The sequence below is a fragment of the Ascaphus truei genome, unplaced genomic scaffold (genome assembly GCF_040206685.1).
Source record: "Ascaphus truei isolate aAscTru1 unplaced genomic scaffold, aAscTru1.hap1 HAP1_SCAFFOLD_354, whole genome shotgun sequence".
Classification (NCBI taxonomy): domain Eukaryota; kingdom Metazoa; phylum Chordata; class Amphibia; order Anura; family Ascaphidae; genus Ascaphus; species Ascaphus truei.
The window spans coordinates 352,048-377,049 of NW_027456552.1; the positions used below are offsets into that span (position 1 = coordinate 352,048).

Here is a 25,002-nt window from a genome sequence, read left to right on the forward strand (position 1 = left end):
TTCTCCCTACCTACCAATTAGACTGTAAGCTCCTCGGGGCAGGGACTCCTCTTCCTCAATGTTACTTTTATGTCTAATGCACTTATTCCCATGATCTGTTATTTATATTATCTGTTATTTATATGATTACCACATGTATTACTGCTGTGAAGCGCTATGTATATTAATGGCGCTATATAAATAAAGACATACAATACAATACAGTATGTAAGTGGGGCTGGGCGTGGTATATACAGTATGTAGGTGGGGCTGGCTGTGGTATATACAGTATGTAGGTGGGCCTGGCTGTGGTATATGCAGTATGTAGGTGAGGCTGGGAGTGGTATATACAGTATGTAGGTGGGGCTGGGCGTGGTATATACAGTATGTAGGTGGGCCTAGCTGTGGTATATGCAGTATGTAGGTGGGGCTGGGTGTGGTATATACAGTATGTAGTTGGGGCTGGGTGTGGTATATACAGTATGTAGGTGGGGCTGGCTGTGGTATATACAGTATGTAGGTGGGGCTGGGTGTGGTATGTACAGTATGTAGGTGAGGCTGGGAGTGGTATATGCAGTATGTAGGTGGGGCTGGGTGTGGTATGTACAGTATGTAGGTGGGGCTGGGCGTGGTATATGCAGTATGTAGGTGGGGCTGGGCGTGGTATATACAGTATGTAGGTGGGGCCGGGCGTGGTATATACAGTATGTAGGTGGGGCTGGCTGTGGTATATGCAGTATGTAGGTGGGGCTGGGTGTGGTATATACAGTATGTAGGTGGGGCTGGGTGTGGTATATACAGTATGTAGGTGGGGCTGGGCGTGGTATATACAGTATGTAGGTGAGGCTGGGAGTGGTATATGCAGTATGTAGGTGGGGCTGGGTGTGGTATGTAAAGTATGTAGGTGAGGCTGGGCGTGGTATATATAGTATGTAGGTGGGGCTGGGTGTGGTATATACAGTATGTCGGTGGGGCTGGCTGTGGTATATACAGTATGTAGGTGGGGCTGGGCGTGGTATATACAGTATGTAGGTGGGGCCGGGAGTGGTATATACAGTATGTATGTGGGGCTTGGTTTGGTATATACAGTATGTAGGTGAGGTTGGGTGTGGTATATACAGTATGTAGGTGGGGCTGGGTGTGGTATATACAGTATGTAGGTGGGGCTGGGCGTGGTATATACAGTATGTAGGTGGGGCCGGGAGTGGTATATACAGTATGTAGTTGGGGCTGGCTGTGTTATATACAGTATGTAGGTGGGGCCGGGCGTAGTATATACAGTATGTAGGTGGGGCTGGTTGTGGTATATGCAGTATGTAGGTGAGGCTGGGAGTGGTATATGCAGTATGTAGGTGGGGCTGGGTGTGGTATATACAGTATGTAGTTGGGGCTGGGCGTGGTATATACAGTATGTAGGTGGGGCTGGCTGTGGTATATACAGTATGTAGGTGGGGCTGGGCGTGGTATATACAGAATGTAGGTGGGGCTAGGCGTGGTATATACAGTATGTAGGTGGGGCTAGGTGTGGTATATACAGTATGTAGGTGGGGCTGGGAGTGGTATATACAGTATGTAGGTGGGGCTGGGCGTGGTATATACAGTATGTAGGTGGGGCTGGGAGTGGTTTATGCAGTATGTAGGTGGGGCTGGTTGTGGTATATACAGTATGTAGGTGGGCCTGGCTGTGGTATATACAGTATGTAGGTGGGGCTGGGCATGGTATATACAGTATGTAGGTGGGGCTGGGCGTGGTATATACAGTATGTAAGTGGGGCCGGGCGTGGTATATGCAGTATGTAGGTGAGGCTGGGAGTGGTATATGCAGTATGTAGGTGGGGCTGGGTGTGGTATATACAGTATGTAGGTGGGAGTGGTATATGCAGTATGTATGTGAGGCTGGGAGTGGTATATGCAGTATGTAGGTGGGGCTGGGTGTGGTATATACAGTATGTAGGTGGGGCTGGGCGTGGTATATACAGTATGTAGGTGGGGCTGGCTGTGGTATATACAGTATGTAGGTGGGGCTGGGCGTGGTATATACAGTATGTAGGTGGGGCTGGGCGTGGTATATACAGTATGTAGGTGGGGCTGGGCGTGGTATATACAGTATGTAGGTGGGGCTGGGCGTGGTATATACAGTATGTAGGTGGGGCTGGCTGTGGTATATACAGTATGTAGGTGGGGCTGGGCGTGGTATATACAGTATGTAGGTGGGGCTGGGCGTGGTATATACAGTATGTAGGTGGGGCTGGGCGTGGTATATACAGTATGTAGGTGGGGCTAGGCGTGGTATATACAGTATGTAGGTGGGGCTGGGAGTGGTATATACAGTATGTAGGTGGGGCTGGGCGTGGTATATACAGTATGTAGGTGGGGCTGGGTGTGGTTTATGCAGTATGTAGGTGGGGCTGGTTGTGGTATATACAGTATGTAGGTGGGCCTGGCTGTGGTATATACAGTATGTAGGTTGGACTGGGAGTGGTATATGCAGTATGTAGGTGGGGCTGGGCGTGGTATATACAGTATGTAGGTGGGGCTGGTTGTGGTATATGCAGTATGTAGGTGAGGTTGGGAGTGGTATATACAGTATGTAGGTGGGGCTGGGTGTGGTATATACAGTATGTAGGTGGGTCTGGCTGTGGTATATGCAGTATGTAGGTGAGGTTGGGAGTGGTATATACAGTATGTAGGTGGGGTTGGGCGTGGTATATACAGTATGTAGGTGGGGCTGGGTGTGGTATATACAGTATGTAGGTGGGGCCGGGAGTGGTATATTCAGTATGTAGTTGGGGCTGGCTGTGGTATATACAGTATGTAGGTGGGGCTGGGTGTGGTATATACAGTATGTAGTTGGGGCTGGGTGTGGTATATACAGTATGTAGGTGGGGCTGGGCGTGGTATATACAGTATGTCGGTGAGGCTGGGTGTGGTATATACAGTATATAGGAGAGGCTGGGAGTGGTATATACAGTATGTAGGTGGGGCTGGGCGTGGTATATACAGTATGTAGTTGGGGCTGGGTGTGGTATATGCAGTATATAGGTGAGGCTGGGTGTGGTATATACAGTATGTAGTTGGGGCTGGGTGTGGTATATACAGTATGTAGGAGAGGCTGGGAGTGGTATATACAGTATGTAGGTGGGGCTGGGCGTGGTATATACAGTATGTATGTGGGGCTGGGTGTGGTATATACAGTATGTAGTTGGGGCTGGGTGTGGTATATACAGTATGTAGGAGAGGCTGGGAGTGGTATATACAGTATGTAGGTGGGGCTGGGCGTGGTATATACAGTATGTAGGTGGGGCTGGGTGTGGTATATACAGTATGTAGGTGGGGCTGGGCGTGGTATATACAGTATGTAGGTGGGGCTGGGCGTGGTATATACAGTATGTAGGTGGGGCTGGCTGTGGTATATACAGTATGTAGGTGGGGCTGGGCGTGGTATATACAGTATGTAGGTGGGGCTGGGCGTGGTATATACAGTATGTAGGTGGGGCTGGGCGTGGTATATACAGTATGTAGGTGGGGCTGGGTGTGGTATATACAATATGTAGGTGGGTGTGGAACTGGTATATACAGTATGCAGGTGGGTGTGGTATATACAGTATGTAGGTGGGGCCGGGTGTGGTATATACAGTATGTAGGTGGGTGTGGTATATACAGTATGTAGGTGGGGCTGGGTGTGGTATATACAGTATGTAGGTGGGTGTGGTATATACAGAATGTAGGTGGGGCTGGGTGTGGTATATACAGTATGTAGGTGGGTGTGGTATATACAGTATGTAGGTGGGGCTGGGTGTGGTATATACAGTATGTAGGTGGGTGTGGTATATACAGTATGTAGGTTGGGCTGGGCGTGGTATATACAGTATGTAGGTGGGTGTGGTATATACAGTATGTAGGTGGGTGTGGTATATGCAGTATGTAGGTGGGGCTGGGTGTGGTATATACAGTATGTAGGTGGGGCTGGGTGTGGTATATACAGTATGTAGGTGGGGCTGGGTGTGGTATATACAGTATGTAGGTGGGACTGGGCGTGGTATATACAGTATGTAGGTGGGGCTGGGCGTGGTATATACAGTATGTAGTTGGGGCTGGGTGTGGTATATGCAGTATATAGGTGAGGCTGGGTGTGGTATATACAGTATGTAGTTGGGGCTGGGTGTGGTATATACAGTATGTAGGAGAGGCTGGGAGTGGTATATGCAGTATGTAGGTGGGGCTGGGTGTGGTATATACCGTATGTAGGTGGGGCTGGGTGTGCTATATACAGTATGTAGGTGGGGCTGGGCGTGGTATATACAGTATGTAGTTGGGGCTGGGTGTGGTATATGCAGTATATAGGTGAGGCTGGGTGTGGTATATACAGTATGTAGTTGGGGCTGGGTGTGGTATATACCGTATGTAGGTGGGGCTGGGTGTGCTATATACAGTATGTAGGTGGGGCTGGGTGTGCTATATACAGTATATGACGCTGGCCCTTTGTCTCCTCAGACCCTTCTGCTGCTGCTGCTCCTTCTGCCGGGGTTATCGCCGGAGCCGTCTGTGGGACGATCATTGGAGTCATTGTGATCGCTGCGGCCTCTGTCCTTCTGTATAAGCAGTATGGGACCCCGGGGAGAAGAGGTCAGGGGGATATATGGGACCCCGGGGAGAAGAGGTCAGGGGGATATATGGGACCCCGGGGAGAAGAGGTCAGGGGGATATATGGGACCCCGGGGAGAAGAGGTCAGGGGGATATATGGGACCCCGGGGAGAAGAGGTCAGGGGGATATATGGGACCCCGGGGAGAAGAGGTCAGGGGGATATATGGGAGCCCGGGGACAAGAGGTCAGGGGGATATATGGGACCCCGAGGAGAAGAGGTCAGGGGGATATATGGGACCCCGGGGACAAGAGGTCAGGGGGATATATGGGACCCCGGGGAGAAGAGGTCAGGGGGATATATGGGACCCCGGGGACAAGAGGTCAGGGGGATATATGGGACCCCGGGGAGAAGAGGTCAGGGCGATATATGGGACCCCGGGGAGAAGAGGTCAGGGGGATATATGGGACCCCGGGGATAAGAGGTCAGGGGGATATATGGGACCCCGGGGAGAAGAGGTCAGGGCGATATATGGGACCCCGGGGAGAAGAGGTCAGGGGGATATATGGGACCCCGGGGATAAGAGGTCAGGGCGATATATGGGACCCGGGGAGAAGAGGTCAGGGGGATATATGGGAGCCCGGGGAGAAGAGGTCAGGGGGATATATGGGAGCCCGGGGAGAAGAGGTCAGGGGGATATATGGGAGCCCGGGGACAAGAGGTCAGGGCGATATATGGGAGCCCGGGGAGAAGAGGTCAGGGCGATATATGGGAGCCCGGGGAAAAGAGGTCAGAGCGATATATGGGAGCCCAGGGAGAAGAGGTCAGGGGGATATATGGGAGCCCGGGGAGAAGAGGTCAGGGCGATATATGGGAGCCCGGGGAGAAGAGGTCAGGGGGATATATGGGAGCCCGGGGAGAAGAGGTCAGGGGGATATATGGGAGCCCGGGGAGAAGAGGTCAGGGCGATATATGGGAGCCCGGGGAGAAGAGGTCAGGGGGATATATGGGAGCCCGGGGGGAAGAGGTCAGGGCAATATATGGGAGACCGGGGAGAAGAGGTCAGGGCGATATATGAGACCCCGGGGAGAAGAGGTCAGGGCAATATATGGGAGCCCGGGGAGAAGAGGTCAGGGGGATATAAGGGAGCCCAGGGAGAAGAGGTCAGGGCGATATATGGGAGCCCGGAGAGAAGAGGTCAGGGGGATATATGGGAGCCCGGGGACAAGAGGTCAGGGGGATATATGGGAGCCCGGGGACAAGAGGTCAGGGGGATATATGGGAGCCCGGGGACAAGAGGTCAGGGGGATATATGGGAGCCCGGGGAGAAGAGGTCAGGGGGATATATGGAAGCCCGGGAGAAGAGGTCAGGGGGATATATGGGAGCCCGGGGAGAAGAGGTCAGGGGGATATATGGGACCCCCGGAGAGAAGAGGTCAGGGGGATATATGGGAGCCCGGGGAGAAGAGGTCAGGGGGATATATGGGAGCCCGGGGAGAAGAGGTCAGGGTGATATATGGGAGCCCGGGGAGAAGAGGTCAGGGTGATATATGGGAGCCCGGGGAGAAGAGGTCAGGGTGATATATGGGAGCCCGGTTAGAAGAGGTCAGGGTGATATATGGGAGCCCGGGGAGAAGAGGTCAGGGTGATATATGGGAGCCCGGGGAGAAGAGGTCAGGGCGATATATGGGAGCCCGGGGAGAAGAGGTCAGGGGGATATATGGGAGCCCGGGGAGAAGAGGTCAGGGGGATATATGGGAGCCCGGGGAGAAGAGGTCAGGGCGATATATGGGAGCCCGGGGAGAAGAGGTCAGGGGGATATATGGGAGCCCGGGGAGAAGAGGTCAGGGGGATATATGGGAGCCCGGGGAGAAGAGGTCAGGGGGATATATGGGAGCCCGGGGAGAAGAGGTCAGGGGGATATATGGGAGCCTGGGGAGAAGAGGTCAGGGCGATATATGGGAGCCTGGGGAGAAGAGGTCAGGGCGATATATGGGAGCCCGGGGAGAAGAGGTAAGGGCGATATATGGGACCCCGGGGAGAAGAGGTCAGGGCGATATATGGGAGCCCGGGGAGAAGAGGTAAGGGCGATATATGGGACCACGGGGAGAAGAGGTCAGGGGGATATATGGGAGCCCGGGGACAAGAGGTCAGGGGGATATATGGGAGCCCGGGGAGAAGAGGTCAGGGGGATATATGGGAGCCCTGGGAGAAGAGGTCAGGGCGATATATGGGAGCCCGGGGAGAAGAGGTCAGGGGGATATATGGGAGCCCGGGGAGAAGAGGTCAGGGGGATATATGGGAGCCCGGGGAGAAGAGGTCAGGGCGATATATGGGAGCCCGGGGAGAAGAGGTCAGGGGGATATATGGGAGCCCGGGGAGAAGAGGTCAGGGCAAAATATGGGAACCCGGGGAGTAGAGGTCAGGGGGATATATGGGAGCCCGGGGAGAAGAGGTCAGGGGGATATATGGGAGCCCGGGGAGAAGAGGTCAGGGGGATATATGGGAGCCCGGGAGAAGAGGTCAGGGGAATATATGGGAGCCCGGGGAGAAGAGGTCAGGGGGATATATGGAAGCCCGGGGAGAAGAGGTCAGGGGGATATATGGGAGCCCGGGGAGAAGAGGTCAGGGGGATATATGGGAACCCGGGGAGAAAAGGTCAGGGGGATATATGGGAGCCCGGGGAGAAGAGGTCAGGGGGATATATGGGAGCCCGGGGAGAAGAGGTCCGGGCGATATATGGGACCCCGGTTTAGAAGAGGTCAGGGGGATATATGGGAGCCCAGGGAGAAGAGGTCAGGGGGATATATGGGACCCCGGGGAGAAGAGGTCAGGGGGATATATGGGAGCCCGGGGAGAAGAGGTCAGGGGGATATATGGGAGCCCGGGGAGAAGAGGTCATGGGGATATATGGGAGCCCATGGAGAAGAGGTCAGGGCGATATATGGGAGCCCGGGGAGAAGAGGTCAGGGCGATATATGGGAGCCCGGGGAGAAGAGGTCAGGGGGATATATGGGAGCCCGGGGAGAAGAGGTTAGGGCGATATATGGGAGCCCGGGGAGAAGAGGTTAGGGTGATATATGGGAGCCCGGGGAGAAGAGGTCAGAGCGATATATGGGAGCCCGGGGAGAAGAGGTCAGGGCGATATATGGGAGCCCGGGATGAAAAGGTCAGGGGGATATATGGGAGCCCGGGGAGAAGAGGTCAGGGGAATATATGGGAGCCCGGGGAGAAGAGGTCAGGGTGATATATGGGAGCCAGGGGAGAAAAGGTCAGGGGGATATATGGGAGCCCGGGGAGAAGAGGTCAGGGGGATATATGGGACCCCGGGGAGAAGAGGTCAGGGGGATATATGGGAGCCCGGGGAGAAGAGGTCAGGGGGATATATGGGAGCCCGGGGAGAAGAGGTCAGGGTGATATATGGGAGCCCGGGGAGAAGAGGTCAGGGGGATATATGGGAGCCCGGGGAGAAGAGGTCAGGGGGATATATGGAAGCCCGGGGAGAAGAGGTCAGGGGGATATATGGGAGCCCGGGGAGAAGAGGTCAGGGGGATATATGGGAGCCCGGGGAGAAGAGGTCAGGGGGATATATGGGAGCCCGGGGAGAAGAGGTCAGGGCGATATATGAGAGCCCGGGGAGAAGAGGTCAGGGTGATATATGGGACCCCGGGGAGAAAAGGTCAGGGGGATATATGGGAGCCCGGGGAGAAGAGGTCAGGGGGATATATGGGAGCCCGGGGAGAAGAGGTCAGGGCAATATATGGGAGCCCGGGGAGAAGAGGTCAGGGCGATATATGGGAGCCCGGGGAGAAGAGGTCAGGGTGATATATGGGAGCCCGGGGAGAAGAGGTCAGGGGGATATATGGGAGCCCGGGGACAAGAGGTCAGGGGGATATATGGGAGCCCGGGGAGAAGAGGTCAGGGGGATATATGGGAGCCGGGGAGAAAAAGTCAGGGGGATATATGGGAGCCCGGGGAGAAGAGGTCAGGGCGATATATGGGAGCCCGGGGAGAAGAGGTCAGGGCGATATATGGGAGCCCGGGGAGAAGAGGTCAGGGGATATATGGGAGCCCGGGGAGAAGAGGTCAGGGCGATATATGGGAGCCCGGGGAGAAGAGGTCAGGGGGATATATGGGAGCCCGGGGAGAAGAGGTCAGGGTGATATATGAGAGCCCGGGGAGAAGAGGTCAGTGTGATATATGGGACCACGGGGAGAAGAGGTCAGGGGAATATATGGGAGCCCGGGGAGAAGAGGTCAGGGGGATATATGGGAGCCCGGGGAGAAGAGGTCAGGGCAATATATGGGAGCCCGGGGAGAAGAGGTCAGGGCGATATATGGGAGCCCGGGAGTAGAGGTCAGGGTGATATATGGGAGCCCGGAGAGAAGAGGTCAGGGGGATATATGGGAGCCCGGGGAGAAGAGGTCAGGGGGATATATGGGAGCCCGGGGAGAAGAGGTCAGGGGGATATATGGGAGCCCGGGGAGAAGAGGTCAGGGGGATATATGGGAGCCCGGGGAGAAAAAGTCAGGGGGATATATGGGAGCCCGGGGAGAAGAGGTCAGGGGGATATATGTGAGCCCGGGGAGAAGAGATCAGGGGGATATATGGGAGCCCGGGGAGAAGAGGTCAGGGGGATATATGGGAGCCCGGGGAGAAGAGGTCAGGGGGATATATGGGAGCCCGGGGAGAAAAAGTCAGGGGGATATATGGGACGCCGGGGAGAAGAGGTCAGGGGGATATATGGGAGCCCGGGGAGAAGAGGTCAGGGGGATATATGGGAGCCCGGGGAGAAGAGGTCATGGGGATTTATGGGAGCCCGGGGAGAAGAGGTCAGGGGGATATATGGGAGCCCGGGGAGAAGAGGTCAGGGTGATATATGGGAGCCCGGGGAGAAGAGGTCAGGGGGATATATGGGAGCCCGGGGAGAAGTGGTCAGGGGGATATATGGGAGCCCGGGGAGAAGAGGTCAGGGCGATATATGGGACCCCGGGGAGAAGAGGTCAGGGGGATATATGGGAGCCCGGGGAGAAGAGGTCAGGGGGATATATGGGAGCCCGGGGAGAAGAGGTCAGGGGGATATATGGGAGCCCGGGGAGAAGAGGTCAGGGCGCTATATGGGAGCCCGGGGAGAAGAGGTCAGGGGGATATATGGGAGCTCGGGGAGAAGAGGTCAGGGGGATATATGGGAGCCCGGGGAGAAGAGGTCAGGGGGATATATGGGAGCCCGGGAGAAGAGGTCAGGGGGATATATGGGAGCCCGGGGAGAAGAGGTCATGGGGATATATGGGAGCCCGGGGAGAAGAGGTCAGGGGGATAAATGGGAGCCCGGGGAGAAGAGGTCAGGGGGATATATGGGAGCCTGGGGAGAAGAGGTCAGGGGGATATATGGGAGCCCGGGAGAAGAGGTCAGGGGGATATATGGGAGCCCGGGGAGAAGAGGTCAGGGGGATATATGGGAGCCCGGGGAGAAGAGGTCAGGGCGATATATGGGAGCCCGGGGAGAAGAGGTCAGGGGGATATATGGGAGCCCGGGGACAAGAGGTCAGGGCGATATATGGGAGCCCGGGGAGAAGAGGTCAGGGCGATATATGGGAGCCCGGGGAGAAGAGGTCAGGGGGATATATGGGAGCCCGGGGAGAAGAGGTCAGGGCGATATATGGGAGCCCGGGGAGAAGAGGTCAGGGGGATATATGGGAGCCCGGGGAGAAGAGGTCAGGGCGATATTTGAGAGCCCGGGGAGAAGAGGTCAGGGGGATATATGGGAGCCCGGGGAGAAGAGGTCAGGGGGATATATGGGACCCCGGGGAGAAGAGGTCAGGGCGATATATGGGAGCCCGGGGAGAAGAGGTCAGGGTGATATATGGGAGCCCGGGGAGAAGAGGTCAGGGGGATATATGGGAGCCCGGGGAGAAAAGGTCAGGGGGATATATGGGAGCCCGGGGAGAAGAGGTCAGGGGGATATATGGGAGCCCGGGGAGAAGAGGTCAGGGGGATATATGGGAGCCCGGGGAGAAGAGGTCAGGGGGATATATGGGAGCCCGGGGAGAAGAGGTCAGGGGGATATATGGGAGCCCGGGGAGAAGAGGTCAGGGGGATATATGGGAGCCCGGGGAGAAGAGGTCAGGGGGATATATGGGAGCCCGGGGAGAAGAGGTCAGGGGAATATATGGGAGCCCGGGGAGAAGAGATCAGGGGGATATATGGGAGCCCGGGGAGAAGAGGTCAGGGGGATATATGGGAGCCCGGGGAGAAGAGGTCAGGGGGATATATGGGAGCCCGGGGAGAAGAGGTCAGGGGGATATATGGGAGCCCGGGGAGAAGAGGTCAGGGTGATATATGGGAGCCCGGGGAGAAGAGGTCAGGGGGATATATGGGAGCCCGGGGAGAAGAGGTCAGGGGGATATATGGGAGCCCGGGGAGAAGAGGTCATGGGGATATATGGGAGCCCAGGGAGAAGAGGTCAGGGCGATATATGGGAGCCCGGGGAGAAGAGGTCAGGGCGATATATGGGAGCCCGGGGAGAAGAGGTCAGGGGGATATATGGGAGCCCGGGGAGAAGAGGTTAGGGCGATATATGGGAGCCCAGGGAGAAGAGGTTAGGGTGATATATGGGAGCCCGGGGAGAAGAGGTCAGGGCGATATATGGGAGCCCGGGGAGAAGAGGTCAGGGCGATATATGGGAGCCCGGGAAGAAAAGGTCAGGGGGATATATAGGAGCCCGGGGAGAAGAGGTCAGGGGAATATATGGGAGCCCGGGGAGAAGAGGTCAGGGTGATATATGGGAGCCAGGGGAGAAAAGGTCAGGGGGATATATGGGAGCCCGGGGAGAAGAGGTCAGGGGGATATATGGGACCCCGGGGAGAAGAGGTCAGGGGGATATATGGGAGCCCGGGGAGAAGAGGTCAGGGGGATATATGGGAGCCCGGGGAGAAGAGGTCAGGGTGATATATGGGAGCCCGGGGAGAAGAGGTCAGGGGGATATATGGGAGCCCGGGGAGAAGAGGTCAGGGGGATATATGGGAGCCCGGGGAGAAGAGGTCAGGGGGATATATGGGAGCCCGGGGAGAAGAGGTCAGGGGGATATATGGGAGCCCGGGGAGAAGAGGTCAGGGGGATATATATTGGAGCCCGGGGAGAAGAGGTCAGGGCGATATATGAGAGCCCGGGGAGAAGAGGTCAGGGTGATATATGGGACCCCGGGGAGAAGAGGTCAGGGGGATATATGGGAGCCCGGGGAGAAGAGGTCAGGGGGATATATGGGAGCCCGGGGAGAAGAGGTCAGGGCAATATATGGGAGCCCGGGGAGAAGAGGTCAGGGGGATATATGGGAGCCCGGGGAGAAGAGGTCAGGGGGATATATGGGAGCCGGGGAGAAAAAGTCAGGGGGATATATGGGAGCCCGGGGAGAAGAGGTCAGGGCGATATATGGGAGCCCGGGGAGAAGAGGTCAGGGCGATATATGGGAGCCCGGGGAGAAGAGTTCAGGGGGATATATGGGAGCCCGGGGAGAAGAGGTCAGGGCGATATATGGGAGCCCGGGGAGAAGAGGTCAGGGCGATATATGAGAGCCCGGGGAGAAGAGGTCAGGGTGATATATGGGACCACGGGGAGAAGAGGTCAGGGGAATATATGGGAGCCCGGGGAGAAGAGGTCAGGGGGATATATGGGAGCCCGGGGAGAAGAGGTCAGGGCAATATATGGGAGCCCGGGGAGAAGAGGTCAGGGCGATATATGGGAGCCCGGGAGTAGAGGTCAGGGTGATATATTGGAGCCCGGGGAGAAGAGGTCAGGGGGATATATGGGAGCCCGGGGAGAAGAGGTCAGGGGGATATATGGGAGCCCGGGGAGAAGAGGTCAGGGGGATATATGGGAGCCCGGGGAGAAGAGGTCAGGGGGATATATGGGAGCCCGGGGAGAAAAAGTCAGGGGGATATATGGGAGCCTGGGGAGAAGAGGTCAGGGGGATATATGGGAGCCCAGGGAGAAGAGATCAGGGGGATATATGGGAGCCCGGGGAGAAGAGGTCAGGGGGATATTTGGGAGCCCGGGGAGAAGAGGTCAGGGGGATATATGGGAGCCCGGGGAGAAAAAGTCAGGGGGATATATGGGACCCCGGGGAGAAGAGGTCAGGGGGATATATGGGAGCCCGGGGAGAAGAGGTCAGGGGGATATATGGGAGCCCGGGGAGAAGAGGTCATGGGGATTTATGGGAGCCCGGGGAGAAGAGGTCAGGGGGATATATGGGAGCCCGGGGAGAAGAGGTCAGGGTGATATATGGGAGCCCGGGGAGAAGAGGTCAGGGGGATATATGGGAGCCCGGGGAGAAGTGGTCAGGGGGATATATGGGAGCCCGGGGAGAATAGGTCAGGGCGATATATGGGACCCCGGGGAGAAGAGGTCAGGGGGATATATGGGAGCCCGGGGAGAAGAGGTCAGGGGGATATATGGGAGCCCGGGGAGAAGAGGTCAGGGGGATATATGAGAGCCCGGGGAGAAGAGGTCAGGGTGATATATGGGACCCCGGGGAGAAGAGGTCAGGGGGATATATGGGAGCCCGGGGAGAAGAGGTCAGGGGGATATATGGGAGCCCGGGGAGAAGAGGTCAGGGCAATATATGGGAGCCCGGGGAGAAGAGGTCAGGGGGATATATGGGAGCCCGGGGAGAAGAGGTCAGGGGGATATATGGGAGCCGGGGAGAAAAAGTCAGGGGGATATATGGGAGCCCGGGGAGAAGAGGTCAGGGCGATATATGGGAGCCCGGGGAGAAGAGGTCAGGGCGATATATGGGAGCCCGGGGAGAAGAGTTCAGGGGGATATATGGGAGCCCGGGGAGAAGAGGTCAGGGCGATATATGGGAGCCCGGGGAGAAGAGGTCAGGGGGATATATGGGAGCCCGGGGAGAAGAGGTCAGGGCGATATTTGAGAGCCCGGGGAGAAGAGGTCAGGGGGATATATGGGAGCCCGGGGAGAAGAGGTCAGGGGGATATATGGGACCCCGGGGAGAAGAGGTCAGGGCGATATATGGGAGCCCGGGGAGAAGAGGTCAGGGTGATATATGGGAGCCCGGGGAGAAGAGGTCAGGGGGATATATGGGAGCCCGGGGAGAAAAGGTCAGGGGGATATATGGGAGCCCGGGGAGAAGAGGTCAGGGGGATATATGGGAGCCCGGGGAGAAGAGGTCAGGGGGATATATGGGAGCCCGGGGAGAAGAGGTCAGGGGGATATATGGGAGCCCGGGGAGAAGAGGTCAGGGGGATATATGGGAGCCCGGGGAGAAGAGGTCAGGGGGATATATGGGAGCCCGGGGAGAAGAGGTCAGGGGGATATATGGGAGCCCGGGGAGAAGAGGTCAGGGGAATATATGGGAGCCCGGGGAGAAGAGATCAGGGGGATATATGGGAGCCCGGGGAGAAGAGGTCAGGGGGATATATGGGAGCCCGGGGAGAAGAGGTCAGGGGGATATATGGGAGCCCGGGGAGAAGAGGTCAGGGGGATATATGGGAGCCCGGGGAGAAGAGGTCAGGGTGATATATGGGAGCCCGGGGAGAAGAGGTCAGGGGGATATATGGGAGCCCGGGGAGAAGAGGTCAGGGGGATATATGGGAGCCCGGGGAGAAGAGGTCATGGGGATATATGGGAGCCCAGGGAGAAGAGGTCAGGGCGATATATGGGAACCCGGGGAGAAGAGGTCAGGGCGATATATGGGAGCCCGGGGAGAAGAGGTCAGGGGGATATATGGGAGCCCGGGGAGAAGAGGTTAGGGCGATATATGGGAGCCCGGGGAGAAGAGGTTAGGGTGATATATGGGACCCCGGGGAGAAGAGGTCAGGGCGATATATGGGAGCCCGGGGAGAAGAGGTCAGGGCGATATATGGGAGCCCGGGGAGAAGAGGTCAGGGGGATATATGGGAGCCCGGGGAGAAGAGGTCAGGGGGATATATGGGAGCCCGGGGAGAAGAGGTCAGGGGGATATATGGGAGCCCGGGGAGAAGAGGTCAGGGGGATATATGGGAGCCCGGGGAGAAGAGGTCAGGGTGATATATGGGAGCCAGGGGAGAAAAGGTCAGGGGGATATATGGGAGCCCGGGGAGAAGAGGTCAGGGGGATATATGGGACCCCGGGGAGAAGAGGTCAGGGGGATATATGGGAGCCCGGGGAGAAGAGGTCAGGGGGATATATGGGAGCCCGGGGAGAAGAGGTCAGGGTGATATATGGGAGCCCGGGGAGAAGAGGTCAGGGGGATATATGGGAGCCCGGGGAGAAGAGGTCAGGGGGATATATGGGAGCCCGGGGAGAAGAGGTCAGGGGGATATATGGGAGCCCGGGGAGAAGAGGTCAGGGGGATATATGGGAGCCCGGGGAGAAGAGGTCAGGGGGATATATATTGGAGCCCGGGGAGAAGAGGTCAGGGCGATATATGAGAGCCCGGGGAGAAGAGGTCAGGGTGATATATGGGACCCCGGGGAGAAGAGGTCAGGGGGATATATGGGAGCCCGGGGAGAAGAGGTCAGGGGGATATATGGGAGCCCGGGGAGAAGAGGTCAGGGCAATATATGGGAGCCCGGGGAGAAGAGGTCAGGGGGATATATGGGAGCCCGGGGAGAAGAGGTCAGGGGGATATATGGGAGCCGGGGAGAAAAAGTCAGGGGGATATATGGGAGCCCGGGGAGAAGAGGTCAGGGCGATATATGGGAGCCCGGGGAGAAGAGGTCAGGGCGATATATGGGAGCCCGGGGAGAAGAGTTCAGGGGGATATATGGGAGCCCGGGGAGAAGAGGTCAGGGCGATATATGGGAGCCCGGGGAGAAGAGGTCAGGGCGATATATGAGAGCCCGGGGAGAAGAGGTCAGGGTGATATATGGGACCACGGGGAGAAGAGGTCAGGGGAATATATGGGAGCCCGGGGAGAAGAGGTCAGGGGGATATATGGGAGCCCGGGGAGAAGAGGTCAGGGCAATATATGGGAGCCCGGGGAGAAGAGGTCAGGGCGATATATGGGAGCCCGGGAGTAGAGGTCAGGGTGATATATTGGAGCCCGGGGAGAAGAGGTCAGGGGGATATATGGGAGCCCGGGGAGAAGAGGTCAGGGGGATATATGGGAGCCCGGGGAGAAGAGGTCAGGGGGATATATGGGAGCCCGGGGAGAAGAGGTCAGGGGGATATATGGGAGCCCGGGGAGAAAAAGTCAGGGGGATATATGGGAGCCTGGGGAGAAGAGGTCAGGGGGATATATGGGAGCCCAGGGAGAAGAGATCAGGGGGATATATGGGAGCCCGGGGAGAAGAGGTCAGGGGGATATTTGGGAGCCCGGGGAGAAGAGGTCAGGGGGATATATGGGAGCCCGGGGAGAAAAAGTCAGGGGGATATATGGGACCCCGGGGAGAAGAGGTCAGGGGGATATATGGGAGCCCGGGGAGAAGAGGTTAGGGGGATATATGGGAGCCCGGGGAGAAGAGGTCATGGGGATTTATGGGAGCCCGGGGAGAAGAGGTCAGGGGGATATATGGGAGCCCGGGGAGAAGAGGTCAGGGTGATATATGGGAGCCCGGGGAGAAGAGGTCAGGGGGATATATGGGAGCCCGGGGAGAAGTGGTCAGGGGGATATATGGGAGCCCGGGGAGAATAGGTCAGGGCGATATATGGGACCCCGGGGAGAAGAGGTCAGGGGGATATATGGGAGCCCGGGGAGAAGAGGTCAGGGGGATATATGGGAGCCCGGGGAGAAGAGGTCAGGGGGATATATGAGAGCCCGGGGAGAAGAGGTCAGGGTGATATATGGGACCCCGGGGAGAAGAGGTCAGGGGGATATATGGGAGCCCGGGGAGAAGAGGTCAGGGGGATATATGGGAGCCCGGGGAGAAGAGGTCAGGGCAATATATGGGAGCCCGGGGAGAAGAGGTCAGGGGGATATATGGGAGCCCGGGGAGAAGAGGTCAGGGGGATATATGGGAGCCGGGGAGAAAAAGTCAGGGGGATATATGGGAGCCCGGGGAGAAGAGGTCAGGGCGATATATGGGAGCCCGGGGAGAAGAGGTCAGGGCGATATATGGGAGCCCGGGGAGAAGAGTTCAGGGGGATATATGGGAGCCCGGGGAGAAGAGGTCAGGGCGATATATGGGAGCCCGGGGAGAAGAGGTCAGGGGGATATATGGGAGCCCGGGGAGAAGAGGTCAGGGCGATATATGAGAGCCCGGGGAGAAGAGGTCAGGGTGATATATGGGACCACGGGGAGAAGAGGTCAGGGGAATATATGGGAGCCCGGGGAGAAGAGGTCAGGGGGATATATGGGAGCCCGGGGAGAAGAGGTCAGGGCAATATATGGGAGCCCGGGGAGAAGAGGTCAGGGCGATATATGGGAGCCCGGGAGTAGAGGTCAGGGTGATATATTGGAGCCCGGGGAGAAGAGGTCAGAGGGATATATGGGAGCCCGGGGAGAAGAGGTCAGGGGGATATATGGGAGCCCGGGGAGAAGAGGTCAGGGGGATATATGGGAGCCCGGGGAGAAAAAGTCAGGGGGATATATGGGAGCCCAGGGAGAAGAGGTCAGGGGGATATATGGGAACCCGGGGAGAAGAGATCAGGGGGATATATGGGAGCCCGGGGAGAAGAGGTCAGGGGGATATATGGGAGCCCGGGGAGAAGAGGTCAGGGGGATATATGGGAGCCCGGGGAGAAAAAGTCAGGGGGATATATGGGACCCCGGGGAGAAGAGGTCAGGGGGATATATGGGAGCCCGGGGAGAAGAGGTCAGGGGGATATATGGGAGCCCGGGGAGAAGAGGTCATGGGGATTTATGGGAGCCCGGGGAGAGAGGTCAGGGGTATATATGGGAGCCCGGGGAGAAGAGGTCAGGGTGATATATGGGAGCCCGGGGAGAAGAGGTCAGGGGGATATATGGGAGCCCGGGGAGAAGAGGTCAGGGTGATATATGGGAGCCCGGGGAGAAGAGGTCAGGGGGATATATGGGAGCCCGGGGAGAAGAGGTCAGGGGGATATATGGGAGCCCGGGGAGAAGAGGTCATGGGGATATATGGGAGCCCAGGGAGAAGAGGTCAGGGCGATATATGGGAACCCGGGGAGAAGAGGTCAGGGCGATATATGGGAGCCCGGGGAGAAGAGGTCAGGGGGATATATGGGAGCCCGGGGAGAAGAGGTTAGGGCGATATATGGGAGCCCGGGGAGAAGAGGTTAGGGTGATATATGGGACCCCGGGGAGAAGAGGTCAGGGCGATATATGGGAGCCCGGGGAGAAGAGGTCAGGGCGATATATGGGAGCCCGGGAAGAAAAGGTCAGGGGGATATATAGGAGCCCGGGGAGAAGAGGTCAGGGGAATATATGGGAGCCCGGGGAGAAGAGGTCAGGGTGATATATGGGAGCCAGGGGAGAAAAGGTCAGGGGGATATATGGGAGCCCGGGGAGAAGAGGTCAGGGGGATATATGGGACCCCGGGGAGAAGAGGTCAGGGGGATATATGGGAGCCCAGGGAGAAGAGGTCAGGGGGATATATGGGAGCCCGGGGAGAAGAGGTCAGGGTGATATATGGGAGCCCGGGGAGAAGAGGTCAGGGGGATATATGGGAGCCCGGGGAGAAGAGGTCAGGGGGATATATGGGAGCCCGGGGAGAAGAGGTCAGGGGGATATATGGGAGCCCGGGGAGAAGAGGTCAGGGGGATATATGGGAGCCCGGGGAGAAGAGGTCAGGGGGATATATATTGGAGCCCGGGGAGAAGAGGTCAGGGCGATATATGAGAGCCCGGGGAGAAGAGGTCAGGGTGATATATGGGACCCCGGGGAGAAGAGGTCAGGGGGATATATGGGAGCCCGGGGAGAAGAGGTCAGGGGGATATATGGGAGCCCGGGGAGAAGAGGTCAGGGCAATATATGGGAGCCCGGGGAGAAGAGGTCAGGGGGATATATGGGAGCCCAGGGAGAAGAGGTCAGGGGGATATATGGGAGCCGGGGAGAAAAAGTCAGGGGGATATATGGGAGCCCGGGGAGAAGAGGTCAGGGCGATATATGGGAGCCCGAGGAGAAGAGGTCAGGGCGATATATGGGAGCCCGGGGAGAAGAGTTCAGGGGGATATATGGGAGCCCGGTGAGAAGAGGTCAGGGCGATATATGGGAGCCCGGGGAGAAGAGGTCAGGGCGATATATGAGAGCCCGGGGAGAAGAGGTCAGGGTGATATATGGGACCACGGGGAGAAGAGGTCAGGGGAATATATGGGAGCCCGGGGAGAAGAGGTCAGGGGGATATATGGGAGCCCGGGGAGAAGAGGTCAGGGCAATATATGGGAGCCCGGGGAGAAGAGGTCAGGGCGATATATGGGAGCCCGGGAGTAGAGGTCAGGGTGATATATTGGAGCCCGGGGAGAAGAGGTCAGGGGGATATATGGGAGCCCGGGGAGAAGAGGTCAGGGGGATATATGGGAGCCCGGGGAGAAGAGGTCAGGGGGATATATGGGAGCCCGGGGAGAAGAGGTCAGGGGGATATATGGGAGCCCGGGGAGAAAAAGTCAGGGGGATATATGGGAGCCTGGGGAGAAGAGGTCAGGGGGATATATGGGAGCCCAGGGAGAAGAGATCAGGGGGATATATGGGAGCCCGGGGAGAAGAGGTCAGGGGGATATTTGGGAGCCCGGGGAGAAGAGGTCAGGGGGATATATGGGAGCCCGGGGAGAAAAAGTCAGGGGGATATATGGGACCCCGGGGAGAAGAGGTCAGGGGGATATATGGGAGCCCGGGGAGAAGAGGTTAGGGGGATATATGGGAGCCCGGGGAGAAGAGGTCATGGGGATTTATGGGAGCCCGGGGAGAAGAGGTCAGGGGGATATATGGGAGCCCGGGGAGAAGAGGTCAGGGTGATATATGGTAGCCCGGGGAGAAGAGGTCAGGGGGATATATGGGAGCCCGGGGAGAAGTGGTCAGGGGGATATATGGGAGCCCGGGGAGAATAGGTCAGGGCGATATATGGGACCCCGGGGAGAAGAGGTCAGGGGGATATATGGGAGCCCGGGGAGAAGAGGTCAGGGGGATATATGGGAGCCCGGGGAGAAGAGGTCAGGGGGATATATGAGAGCCCGGGGAGAAGAGGTCAGGGTGATATATGGGACCCCGGGGAGAAGAGGTCAGGGGGATATATGGGAGCCCGGGGAGAAGAGGTCAGGGGGATATATGGGAGCCCGGGGAGAAGAGGTCAGGGCAATATATGGGAGCCCGGGGAGAAGAGGTCAGGGGGATATATGGGAGCCCGGGGAGAAGAGGTCAGGGGGATATATGGGAGCCGGGGAGAAAAAGTCAGGGGGATATATGGGAGCCCGGGGAGAAGAGGTCAGGGCGATATATGGGAGCCCGGGGAGAAGAGGTCAGGGCGATATATGGGAGCCCGGGGAGAAGAGTTCAGGGGGATATATGGGAGCCCGGGGAGAAGAGGTCAGGGCGATATATGGGAGCCCGGGGAGAAGAGGTCAGGGGGATATATGGGAGCCCGGGGAGAAGAGGTCAGGGCGATATATGAGAGCCCGGGGAGAAGAGGTCAGGGTGATATATGGGACCACGGGGAGAAGAGGTCAGGGGAATATATGGGAGCCCGGGGAGAAGAGGTCAGGGGGATATATGGGAGCCCGGGGAGAAGAGGTCAGGGCAATATATGGGAGCCCGGGGAGAAGAGGTCAGGGCGATATATGGGAGCCCGGGAGTAGAGGTCAGGGTGATATATTGGAGCCCGGGGAGAAGAGGTCAGGGGGATATATGGGAGCCCGGGGAGAAGAGGTCAGGGGGATATATGGGAGCCCGGGGAGAAGAGGTCAGGGGGATATATGGGAGCCCGGGGAGAAGAGGTCAGGGGGATATATGGGAGCCCGGGGAGAAGAGGTCATGGGGATTTATGGGAGCCCGGGGAGAGAGGTCAGGGGTATATATGGGAGCCCGGGGAGAAGAGGTCAGGGTGATATATGGGAGCCCGGGGAGAAGAGGTCAGGGGGATATATGGTAGCCCGGGGAGAAGTGGTCAGGGGGATATATGGGAGCCCGGGGAGAAGAGGTCAGGGCGATATATGGGACCCCGGGGAGAAGAGGTCAGGGGGATATATGGGAGCCCGGGGAGAAGAGGTCAGGGGGATATATGGGAGCCCAGGGAGAAGAGGTCAGGGGGATATATGGGAGCCCGGGGAGAAGAGGTCAGGGCGCTATATGGGAGCCCGGGGAGAAGAGGTCAGGGGGATATATGGGAGCCCGGGGAGAAGAGGTCAGGGGGATATATGGGAGCCCGGGGAGAAGAGGTCAGGGGGATATATGGGAGCCCGGGGAGAAGAGGTCAGGGGGATATATGGGAGCCCGGGGAGAAGAGGTCAGGGTGATATATGGGAGCCCGGGGAGAAGAGGTCAGGGGGATATATGGGAGCCCGGGGAGAAGTGGTCAGGGGGATATATGGGAGCCCGGGGAGAATAGGTCAGGGCGATATATGGGACCCCGGGGAGAAGAGGTCAGGGGGATATATGGGAGCCCGGGGAGAAGAGGTCAGGGGGATATATGGGAGCCCGGGGAGAAGAGGTCAGGGGGATATATGAGAGCCCGGGGAGAAGAGGTCAGGGTGATATATGGGACCCCGGGGAGAAGAGGTCAGGGGGATATATGGGAGCCCAGGGAGAAGAGGTCAGGGGGATATATGGGAGCCCGGGGAGAAGAGGTCAGGGCAATATATGGGAGCCCGGGGAGAAGAGGTCAGGGGGATATATGGGAGCCCGGGGAGAAGAGGTCAGGGGGATATATGGGAGCCGGGGAGAAAAAGTCAGGGGGATATATGGGAGCCCGGGGAGAAGAGGTCAGGGCGATATATGGGAGCCCGGGGAGAAGAGGTCAGGGCGATATATGGGAGCCCGGGGAGAAGAGTTCAGGGGGATATATGGGAGCCCGGGGAGAAGAGGTCAGGGCGATATATGGGAGCCCGGGGAGAAGAGGTCAGGGGGATATATGGGAGCCCGGGGAGAAGAGGTCAGGGCGATATATGAGAGCCCGGGGAGAAGAGGTCAGGGAGATATATGGGACCACGGGGAGAAGAGGTCAGGGGAATATATGGGAGCCCGGGGAGAAGAGGTCAGGGGGATATATGGGAGCCCGGGGAGAAGAGGTCAGGGCAATATATGGGAGCCCGGGGAGAAGAGGTCAGGGCGATATATGGGAGCCCGGGAGTAGAGGTCAGGGTGATATATTGGAGCCCGGGGAGAAGAGGTCAGGGGGATATATGGGAGCCCGGGGAGAAGAGGTCAGGGGGATATATGGGAGCCCGGGGAGAAGAGGTCAGGGGGATATATGGGAGCCCGGGGAGAAAAAGTCAGGGGGATATATGGGAGCCCAGGGAGAAGAGGTCAGGGGGATATATGGGAGCCCGGGGAGAAGAGATCAGGGGGATATATGGGAGCCCGGGGAGAAGAGGTCAGGGGGATATATGGGAGCCCGGGGAGAAGAGGTCAGGGGGATATATGGGAGCCCGGGGAGAAAAAGTCAGGGGGATATATGGGACCCCGGGGAGAAGAGGTCAGGGGGATATATGGGAGCCCGGGGAGAAGAGGTCAGGGGGATATATGGGAGCCCGGGGAGAAGAGGTCATGGGGATTTATGGGAGCCCGGGGAGAGAGGTCAGGGGGATATATGGGAGCCCGGGGAGAAGAGGTCAGGGTGATATATGGGAGCCCGGGGAGAAGAGGTCAGGGGGATATATGGGAGCCCGGGGAGAAGTGGTCAGGGGGATATATGGGAGCCCGGGGAGAAGAGGTCAGGGCGATATATGGGACCCCGGGGAGAAGAGGTCAGGGGGATATATGGGAGCCCGGGGAGAAGAGGTCAGGGGGATATATGGGAGCCCGGGGAGAAGAGGTCAGGGGGATATATGGGAGCCCGGGGAGAAGAGGTCAGGGCGCTATATGGGAGCCCGGGGAGAAGAGGTCAGGGGGATATATGGGAGCCCGGGGAGAAGAGGTCAGGGGGATATATGGGAGCCCGGGGAGAAGAGGTCAGGGGGATATATGGGAGCCCGGGGAGAAGAGGTCAGGGGGATATATGGGAGCCCGGGGAGAAGAGGTCAGTGGGATATATGGGAGCCCGGGGAGAAAAAGTCAGGGGGATATATGGGACCCCGGGGAGAAGAGGTCAGGGGGATATATGGGAGCCCGGGGAGAAGAGGTCAGGGGGATATATGGGAGCCCGGGGAGAAGAGGTCATGGGGATATATGGGAGCCCGGGGAGAAGAGGTCAGGGGGATATATGGGAGCCCGGGGAGAAGAGGTCATGGGGATATATGGGAGCCCGGGGAGAAGAGGTCAGGGGGATATATGGGAGCCTGGGGAGAAGAGGTCAGGGCGATATATCGGGACCCCGGGGAGAAGAGGTCAGGGGGATATATGGGAGCCCGGGGAGAAGAGGTCAGGGGGATATATGGGAGCCCGGGGAGAAGAGGTCAGGGGGATATATGGGAGCCCGGGGAGAAGAGGTCAGGGGGATATATGGGAGCCCGGGGAGAAGAGGTCAGGGCGATATATGGGAGCCCGGGGAGAAGAGGTCAGGGGGATATATGGGAGCCCGGGAAGAAGAGGTCAGGGCGATATATGGGAGCCTGGGGAGAAGAGGTCAGGGGGATATATGGGAGCCCGGGGAGAAGAGGTCAGGGGGATATATGGGAGCCCGGGGAGAAAAAGTCAGGGAGATATATGGGACCCCGGGGAGAAGAGGTCAGGGGGATATATGGGAGCCCGGGGAGAAGAGGTCAGGGGGATATATGGGAGCCCGGGGAGAAGAGGTCATGGGGATATATGGGAGCCCGGGGAGAAGAGGTCAGGGGGATATATGGGAGCCCGGGGAGAAGAGGTCATGGGGATATATGGGAGCCCGGGGAGAAGAGGTCAGGGGGATATATGGGAGCCTGGGGAGAAGAGGTCAGGGCGATATATGGGACCCCGGGGAGAAGAGGTCAGGGGGATATATGGGAGCCCGGGGAGAAGAGGTCAGGGGGATATATGGGAGCCCGGGGAGAAGAGGTCAGGGGGATATATGGGAGCCCGGGGAGAAGAGGTCAGGGCGATATATGGGAGCCCGGGGAGAAGAGGTCAGGGGGATATATGGGAGCCCGGGAAGAAGAGGTCAGGGCGATATATGGGACCCCGGGGAGAAGAGGTCAGGGGGATATATGGGAGCCCGGGGAGAAGAGGTCAGGGGGATATATGGGAGCCCGGGGAGAAGAGGTCAGGGTGATATATGGGAGCCCGGGGAGAAAAGGTCAGGGGGATATATGGGAGCCCTGGGAGAAGAGGTCAGGGGGATATATGGGAGCCCGGGGAGAAGAGGTCAGGGGGATATATGGGACCCCGGGGAGAAGAGGTCAGGGGGATATATGGGAGCCCGGGGAGTAGAGGTCAGGGGGATATATGGGAGCCCGGGGAGAAGAGGTCAGGGCGATATATGGGAGCCCGGGGAGAAGAGGTCAGGGCAATATATGGGAGCCCGGGGAGAAGAGGTCAGGGGGATATATGGGAGCCCGGGGAGAAGAGGTCAGGGGGATATATGGGACCCCAGGGAGAGGAGGTCAGGGGGATATATGGGAGCCCGGGGAGAAGAGGTCAGGGGGATATATGGGAGCCCGGGGAGAAGAGGTCAGGGCGATATATGGGAGCCCGGAGAGAAGATGTCAGGGGGATATATGGGAGCCCGGGGAGAAGAGGTCAGGGGGATATATGGGAGCCCGGGGAGACTAGGTTAGGGCGATATATGGGAGCCCGGGGAGAAGAGGTCAGGGGGATATATGGGAGCCCGGGGAGAAGAGGTCAGGGGGATATATGGGAGCCCAGGGAGAAGAGGTCAGGGGGATATATGGGAGCCCGGGGAGAAGAGGTCAGGGCGATATATGGGAGCCCGGGGAGAAGAGGTCAGAGCGATATATGGGAGCCCGGGGAGAAAAGGTCAGGGCGATATATGGGAGCCTGGGGAAAAGAGGTCAGGGGGATATATGGGAGCCCGGGGAGAAGAGGTCAGGGCGATATATGGGAGCCCGGGGAGAAGAGGTCAGGGCGATATATGGGAGCCCGGGGAAAAGAGGTCAGGGCGATATATGGGAGCCCAGAGAGAAGAGGTCAGGGGGATATATGAGAGCCCGGGGAGAAGAGGTCAGGGTGATATATGGGAGCCCGGGGAGAAGAGGTCAGGGGGATATATGGGAGCCCGGGGAGAAGAGGTCAGGGGGATATATGGGAGCCCGGGGAGAAGAGGTCAGGGGGATATATGGGAGCCCGGGGAGAAGAGGTCAGGGCGATATATGGGAGCCCGGAGAGAAGAGGTCAGGGGGATATATGGGAGCCCGGGGAGAAGAGGTCAGGGGGATATATTATGGAGCCCGGGGAGACTAGGTTAGGGCGATATATGGGAACCCGGGGAGAAGAGTTCAGGGGGA

General features: G+C 58.2%; 1 protein-coding gene across 1 annotated transcript in view; it reads left to right on the forward strand.

Moving 5' to 3' along the window:
* Positions 1 to 25,002, forward strand: part of LOC142483678 (cell adhesion molecule CEACAM3-like) — a 66,099-nt gene that overhangs the window by 23,211 nt on the left and 17,886 nt on the right. Inside the window, exon 3 of the mRNA XM_075583694.1 lies at positions 4,474 to 4,673. Coding sequence (XP_075439809.1) covers positions 4,474 to 4,673 — 200 coding nt within the window. The remainder of the gene's footprint in view (positions 1 to 4,473; positions 4,674 to 25,002) is intronic.